Consider the following 8,597-nt stretch of genomic DNA (forward strand, 5'->3'; position numbering starts at 1 on the left):
ATGTTTTTTTTTACAAAAGCAAACTTTTTACAAACAAAACTGAAGTGTGGCATTCATTTGCCTTCCCATCCCTTCTCTCCCTCCTTTACCAGGACGTCCAAATTAGATTATATAACATTTACTTCCCCGTCAACCAGTGACACTGGAAGACTGAACTTGCTTTTTGTTTGCATTGTATGCTATGCTAACTTGACTATTTTTGACTGACACTCTGCTAGGTTTTCATTTTTGTTGTTCACGCCTGTCTTAAGCTTTCGTTACGTTTCCCATCCGAAACATCTGGCATTTCACCCAGACGTTGGAGGAAGCTGGAAAACCCGCTGGAAAACTACTGAGGGATCCTGAGGCGCAGCAGAGACGATCAGAGCTTGGTCTTCTGGACGACGCGTCTCTTCTGGCACTGACAGATGATCATCAGCACTGAAAGACAAACAGTTATCCTCCGTTCAGTTCTCCGTCGCGCTGACTAGTGTAGCTAGCTCTTGTAACATGGAATTGTGGTACATAGAATAGTGGAAAAAAACTAAAATTGACCGTTTTAAATAATGAGGCGAGCAGTAAGTGGAACATATTATCAGTCATGTTCATGAAGCAAACTTACCAACAGCAACAGAGGGGAGGAACATCAGGCGCAGGATGAGAAGGACCTGATGCAATAAAGATGGATTCCACACCCGCACTATTGTTTCTCCATACATAATCTGGAGATACATGAGAAATGTTATTTAAAACTGAATGTTTAGATGGAAAAAAATAAAAGCATATTTAAAAAGTATAAGTTGGAATCATAATGGCATTAAATAATAATAATAACATAATAATGATTGTAATTATAAATAATAATTGTTCCAGCACTCTGTCTTACAATTACAAGACAGTTCAAATTGTAGTTAGTTGTTTGAGAAAGTGATTTACCTTTAGCTGATTAAATATGACATCGGTTGTGTTTTGAATCTCACAGACCAGAATCCGTGATCCATATTCGAAGTCACTGTGTTTCCCATATTCATAACTAGGGGTAGTTTCACGATCATCATCTTCATTCTGCAGGATGCAGGGATACTGCTTGTCATCCTTAATGCCCCATATTGACAACTCTTCTGTTGTCATCATCAGTTCGTCTTTGATTTTCTAAAATAAATAAATAAAAAACATTACTGCTTTTTAAAAAAATCTTTTGTAATCTAATTGTCATGAAGAATGATAAATAAAATTATTTAAAAAAAGAATCCAACTCACCAGTATGGTGATTTTGATATTATCTCCTGTCCTCTTGGCTCTGAAGTTGATAAACTGCGGGTCTGGACGGTGGAACATTTTTGCTGAACAGCTCAACGTCTGATTGGCTACTTTTATATTCACCACAGGTCTGTTCCACTCAGAGGGCTCAACAGGAAGTGTTTTATAGATGAGAGTCTGTGGAGAATTTATAAATATTCATTGTCGAATACAATTAAAAAACCCCCCGACCTGATCTGACACATTGACGTGATTATACTAAACAAATAAAACACAAATAATGATGAGAAGGAGTAAAGTAGGTCACAACGTGATTTCACACAAATCATAGGATTTGAACAATAACTAGTTAGACACAAGCATGAAAACTATATTTAGTCTCATGCTATTTCTGACTACGATTAAGCCTGATAACAGTTTAAGTCACACATATGACTTAAATGACCGAAACTATGTGAAAAAGTCTGACAGAGCACTGTGTGTGGGGGTGTGTGTTCACAGACCCACCGTAGAGTTGATGTGTTCAGGAGGTACTTGTAGCTGCGGGGGGTATTCTTCCTGTACAGGGTATTCTAGCCCCCTGTAAAACTCCAGTTCTTGGACATGCTGGTTGTGTGTGACCATTTCCACTGTGTCCAAGTAGGATCCTGTGATCGTGATCTTCCTCTTCCCACTGGATGATGCAGGGCGGCAGCCGAAAGAGCAGAAAATATATAAAAATGTCCGGGTGCATTATTCCCATGATTGGAAATACTCCATAATAAATTCCATAGTGATAAAAATAACAGATTTTTCATTGCAAGCATTTTCTGATAAACCAGTTCTGGACTCTAAGGAAACACTTAGAATCGTCGTTCATTGTGTCGTTTGCATGAACTGAGACTGATGATGGATTTGAGTGAAGTTGCCCCTCCCACCTTCTTCAAACCAGACAAAATCAGACCTCAACATTTTTTTTATTTGTGCCGCTATCATTTTAAAGATTTTAAGAAATGTTTCCAGAGGTCATGAAAGATCAACCAGCCCCTGCACCTTCTTCAAATCAGACAAAATTGGCGTCAATAAACTAAAGCCATCTATCATTTTTCTTCCACTACAATTACTGACTTTTTTGAGTTGGTCTATCATATAAAACTCCAGTAAAGTAAACTGCTGTTTGTGGTTATAGTGTTAGAAAATGGAGGAATGCGACAGGGTATCGTTAAACACATGGTTACCTTCTCCAGGTAACGGATGGTGAAACTCCAGTACAAGATGGCGCTGACTGGTAGGTTATATCAGCTTCGCCGTGGCAACTCCCGTCAGACAGGACAGCACACACTTTGGCTTCAGCTTCATTGGCTCTACTGGGAATGTGGAACGTCAGACTCTTACCAGTGTTGTTCCAAACTGGAGATCTAATCAGAGTAGTTGAATAGTTACTCTTTTCAGAAGATAAAGAGAAAATTGTAAACATGATATAAAAGAACTGTGGGACAGGCCAACCTTCTGTCACATATGAAATAACTTTTCTGAAAATTAGACCTAAACCAGGGAGCGACTTACTCCTTTGAGCAGGCCGTTTCTGTCTGGACTTTGACTCCAATCACATCTCTGAGGTTGCGACCTTTCAGCAAAGCGTGATTTCTGCCGTAGTAAGACACACGACTGGGAGACACGGAGATAATCTCTGGCTTCTGTCAAAAAAAAAGAAAAAACACATGCAAAATAAACTGCCCCAGTACACGACCCTATCTTGGTGTTATTCTGAACGTGGGTTAGGCTGGAAAAGAATCCACATTTAGACTCACCGCAGTGATTGGCTGAGAGGCGAGCGGTTGGCAAACACGGTCCTACAAAACAAAGAACAGGAACAGAAATGTCTGCTTCCGTTTCCTAACCTGCTTCAGTATTGTACCATATAAGTGTTGTTATGATGTTGGTTTGAAATTTAAAACCATAACAGGTAAACTTGTAGACTTTTCTTTGAAAACCATTTGAAAATGAATGATTACATTCCGCACTCCTTCACTGTCCCAGGTACAGCGGTTCTCCCTCCAGCCACATCCGGCTCTGATGCACTGCTGACACCTGCAGAGAAAACAACATGGTGCTGAACATACTCACAATTATATATATATATATACTGTATGTAACAACAATAATTAACCTGGGTTCACAAGGTACAAAAACACACAATACATGTGAATGAGTTTCATTCTGAGGTTAATTTCTTTTTCAGATTAGTGGTCCTGGTTATTTAGGACCTAAATAAGCAACTAAATTCTTCAATTAAAAACTTTAGTAGTTAAGGTTAAAGTGAAAATGAACTTACGACAGAGTACTATCAGAACAGTCGATGAGCTTTAGACTCTTTGTCAGTACTGCCTCAAGTCTGACTGATAGGATGAGATCAAGTTCTGCAAACGGAAAATCACTTCAGTTACTTTGGCAAAAATACTGTACAGTTAAAAAAAAAAACATTGGACACTGTACTGAACATATTTATATATATATATATAACTGGATTTGATGTGAATGAACCACATTGTCTTGTAGTGATGTGGGGCTCAATAACAAATCATTTTTACTGGATAATTTACCAAATAATTACGAACCATTAGAGTGAAAATCGTCAGAGAGAACGCAGGTGCATTGTGGGTACTGAGGTAGTGTCCCACAAAGCCTTCTCACGTTTGTGACGATCGCACAGGTAAATTCAGACTGAATGTTCTGTGCCAAAGTCAGGTGAACGTTGACGACTACTTTGACCTGAGAAAGGAGCGAATAGAAGAAATCAATAACTTGTAGTTCCAACCGAATAAAGTCATCAGTCTGTTATTGATCCACCTGTCCAGTGGAGTCCTTCTCAGCTCTGTAGGAAATCACTTCCTGTTGGTATTCATCAGGGATGGATATCCAGTCGTATTTGCAGTCATCTTTAAATGTACATCTGAATAAACGGACAAATGTCATCATGAAGCTCAGAATTGTCTGAAGACTTCAGCCGCACCTGAAGTTTCTCTGACCTTTTCTCAGAGACACACCAGACACAGAATGGATCCGTACAACAGTCCTCTACGCTCATGTATTCACTACAGTTTGACACTGGCACACGCTTAATCTAGAACAAAAGTCAAAGATTTAGAAACACTCTAACATGCAGTCTAGTACATGCAACAAGGAAAACTGAAAAAAAAGTTACCTTGTCCTTAAATATCAGATACATTTGTTTATGATCCACTGGATCCAGAAGGATTTTTGGAAACACTTTCTGATTACCACTGGCCCTGTAGTGCTCCTTTGGACATGCTGGACGATTGTTCTTGTCCACAGGAAGCTGACAACAACAGCATAGATATAGTTACTGTGCATAATTTATCTAAAAACTCTACACTTGTGCTTTTTAATTGCTCAGGTACATTTCAAGCTCACATCCTCCTACAGAGCTTTTGCTAAGTAGGACTGCAGCCTATTGGACAGAAGATCTCAGCGGTTGTCCTGGAATTGATTTGAACCAGTAACTCCTTACCTTTGCACGTCTTCTCCATTTCTTTTCTTTAGATAATTTGTATTTCTTGAAGTTTTTTTGTTTTGTTTGATGTCTCTTGGAATCTCTACTTCTGTCACTATACTGCTTTCTTGTCTTGTTTTTTGATTAGCAAAAAGTAGGATTGAGTCTCAAGCACAACCTGGGAGTCCTGGTGCGACTGTAAACAGGTAGGACCGACAGACGGAGTGGAACTCACTCTCTGGGCCGTGGTCAAGGCTAAGAGCAGTGCCATGACAGAAATTTCATACCAATACCCTCGATAGGTACAAAGGAATAATGGAAAAAGGCTACCAGCACCAGCGTGACGATCCACAATGGCACCAACAGATCACCAACTCATGCCAGGCTTTTCTCATGAAATAGCACATGGTGCTGCCCCACAAGTTTTGCCCCACAAAACTGATGATTTTGTGCTAAAGCTCCAGAGTCAGCATGAACAGCAGCAAGAAATAGCTTTGGGAATCAGCGGCCAGCAATAATTACATTTTTACAGTACATTACAACTGGGTGATCATACAGTCCCTCTCAGCACAAGAAACCTATGCAGCAATTTGGCTTTCAAATTCTCTGATTACACAATGTCTGTCTTGTCTGATTGTAAAAGCAAAAAAAAAAAAAAAAAATTTAAAGGGTCAAAGGTCATCCTAGGGATGCTGTAGAATAGGGCCAATCTTCAGAGTTATCCACTTACCTGGACTCACAGAAACGGTTTCAGAAGCAGTGAAGCCATTTTGTTCATTTAGTACAAGGCCTCATTTTGACTGAGAGCAGGCTGGCTCTTCACTGCACTGACATTGTTCATACGTGCACACTGACTCGTTACTGAGCAAAAATAGAGTTTTGACATGAGGTTTAATTTATGTAAAAAAAAAAAGAAGAAGAAAAGAAATGCATCTCTCCCCCACCCCTAAATGAGAACGTAACTATCCTACTGACCTTAATGAGCTGCCCATCGGTTGTTCCGATGAAGAAAACCGTCCAGCTGTCCTGCTTCACCGCCAACACAGAACTCATGTATTTCTTCTTAGATAGAACAGCGTGAGGTTTCAGGGCCTTCGGTCCTGACTGAGAAACAAAGACATAATATCAAAACTGATAACCATGAAAGGTTTCTGAAACAAGTATACAAATAATATCCATAAACTAGCTGGTCCTGCTGCAGGCACATTTTAAGTCAGCCATGTTTCTCCATCTCTATGGTGTGTCGTATCAAAGAAAGTGACAAAATTACAACTTTGAAACAAAATGTCAACACTTTCTGAAGAATAACAGAAAGGGTTAAAGTTTTATTTTAAGTTACATGTGCGTTTATGTGCAATTGATATTGAGTTGAAATAAGAAAAGAGTTTGTTAACGTACACATGAACCACCAGTAGGTGGGCAGGTGATGACAGATTCTGTCTGCGTCTGTAAGGCTGAGTCCACCTCACTGAGGAAGCTCATTTCAGCCACACGATCTGATCACGACACCAGCAAAAAGCAAAGTGGAAGCTCTAATGTTCACCAACCAAACATCCTTCTTTTTGTGACCGTGTCTTAAAAGTCCTGTTCATAGACAGGATTGGAGACGATGGACATCACTGGGGGGTTCTGGTCAAATATCCCATGGACCTGAAGTCTGATTAGCTGGTAGCATAATGCCACCCAACTTGTATGGAACCTTATTCTGACATTTCACTCTGTGCCCCCTTGTATTGTTGATAATCCAAAACTATTTAAGTATGACAAAACAAGGAAGAACAGAGCAAATCTGCATAGGTGTGAATAAATACACACACGAAAAACAATTACATAAGAAACAACTCACCGGGTTGTTTGGCTTGTCCACCGATGTATAAAAGTCTGGATCTTTATTCTTCTCCCTGCTGATATCAGGACTGACGTCAAACAGCAGCAGCTCAGTGTTGCTTTCTCCTCCGTCCACACTGAACACTCCACTCCACAGGACCTGCTGTCCACCTGGGACGACCGAGGAGGCCAGCAGTCTGCTGCCTCCAGAGGAACTGAGAGTCGCTCCATGAAGAGACTCCAGAGTCTGAGTTTTACTGGTTTCAGCCTGAAGCCAGATCAGACGGACTTTGTTGGTTTCACCTCCTGATGCCACGTTGGAGAACAGATACACTGTTGAGTTGATCTGGAATCCGTCCACAAACTCTACATCAGCTTCAGTTTGGATTCCAGGTTTAACACCTGATTGACCAGACCAGGAAAATATTTCCCCAGACTGGTTATGATCGGTGTTTTGAAGGTTGATTGTCTTCAAATCAGCGCTACACTCTGTCTTGTCTCTCGGGTTCTTTATCGCTGTCAGAATGTAAGTCTCAGTCTGACCTGGTTTCTCCGTCACATCCACCAGAAAGCTGACAGACCCACTGCTGCTCCTCTGAGGTCCCACCTGGATGGATTCACTGTAAACCAGCTTAGAGATGTTCTTCAGGTCCAGAACTTCACAGAAACCACAGAGTTCGTTTCCAGTCACACCGCAGCTGATCAATGTGTAATTTTTCTCAAATGGTAATAAAACATTAACACTGAAAGTTGGTGTTAATTTGTCATTCTCAGGGACCCGCTGAAAACCCTTTTTCCCTGGCTGGTCTCCGTTCTGTAAAGTCCCTCTGAGGGTCAGACTGTGGATCAGAGCAAAGTTGGGTCTTAGCTGATAAAGTGCCTCTGTTGTAGCGATGTAAAGATTGTTGGAGCCAATTGCCACCTGCTGAATGTCCCCTTTAAAGGAGAATTCACCATTCTCCAGACTCCAAACAGGTTCTCCACAGATCATGCAAAGCAAACAGAGCAGCAGGATCATCTTGTGCTAAAAGAAGCAGCTCTGACATAAGGACAGACTGCAGGTTGATTTGATGTCCGTATCTCTGCTGTGAAACAAGTGAAAGTGCTGCGTCTCTTTTTAAAGAAGTGGTGAATGTGAGAAGGAGGGGCCATCTGCAAAATCACAGCATCTCCAATTTCACTAGTGATAAAATCTAAATGTTCAAGCTGCATTTCAGCAAAATCTCTGCATCAGTGAGATTCAATCAAAGTGTTTCATAATTCAGTTCTTTTTCAGAGAACACTGACGGTAGATCTGATGCTCTCTGATGTTCAACCTTCTTCATAATTCTTTAAGTTACTGACTGCATGCTGTATGCTCATTGAGTCATTTAATTGATCAGGTTTTTATCAGTTTGAACTGTGAAGTCAAAAATGATGTTCCAGTTTTAAAGGGAGTTCATTTCCTGATCTGCTTAAAAACCAAGTATTCAGTCGTCCCTGGGAACCTGGAACTTCAACTGGATTTCACTTCATAAACAGGAGCGTCCCTGTTATGGTCTGGCTCTGGAACCGTAACAAGTTAAAGGGAAGCATTATGTTAATGAATTTAGACCAAAACTCTTTACTGCTACACTGCTGACAAAAGCGAAAATATCATCTGCTCAGGAAAAGATGAAGTGTCTGTATGACAAGAACGCTGAATGTTGTGTCTTTCTTTCAGGTTCTCAGTACTGACCTTACTTCCTATTGTGAGTTCACTACTTCAGGCCAAGTTCTCTGGGCCATATGCAGTTGTGGAACAGCTCGTTTCGGGGTTCAATCCCGGACGAGCCCCCAATTTGTTATGGTCTGGCTCTGGAACCATAACAAATTAAGGGGAAGCAACGCATGGGATGACTTAAAATTAGATTTATTTAGCAAAAATAATAGCTGGCTGGACTCAGAGAGCATACAAAACAAAATCAACCAACCCAAGACTAGAACCTTGTGGAACAAACACAATTTGAATTTTTTTAAGTCTTGTGTTTTGTTCCCGTAACATTTATGTCATGTTGGG

At 40.6% G+C, this 8,597-nt stretch overlaps 1 protein-coding gene across 1 annotated transcript; it reads right to left on the reverse strand.

Moving 5' to 3' along the window:
- Positions 1–250: 250 nt before the first annotated feature.
- LOC111611881 (plexin-C1-like) lies at positions 251–7,577 on the reverse strand. Its single transcript, XM_023350637.1, has 18 exons — positions 7,349–7,577; positions 7,103–7,216; positions 6,579–6,961; positions 5,708–5,836; positions 4,424–4,558; positions 4,248–4,342; positions 4,069–4,171; positions 3,837–3,990; positions 3,554–3,638; positions 3,234–3,309; positions 3,030–3,071; positions 2,785–2,915; positions 2,457–2,582; positions 1,747–1,912; positions 1,240–1,416; positions 916–1,131; positions 602–701; positions 251–420 (listed from the first exon to the last, which is right to left on the reverse strand). Exons 1-18 carry the CDS (start codon positions 7,575–7,577, stop codon positions 362–364), a joined length of 2,520 nt encoding a protein of 839 aa, XP_023206405.1. The 3' UTR covers positions 251–361.
- Positions 7,578–8,597: the final 1,020 nt, after the last annotated feature.

Source organism: Xiphophorus maculatus, chromosome 17, assembly GCF_002775205.1.
Source record: "Xiphophorus maculatus strain JP 163 A chromosome 17, X_maculatus-5.0-male, whole genome shotgun sequence".
NCBI lineage: Eukaryota > Metazoa > Chordata > Actinopteri > Cyprinodontiformes > Poeciliidae > Xiphophorus > Xiphophorus maculatus.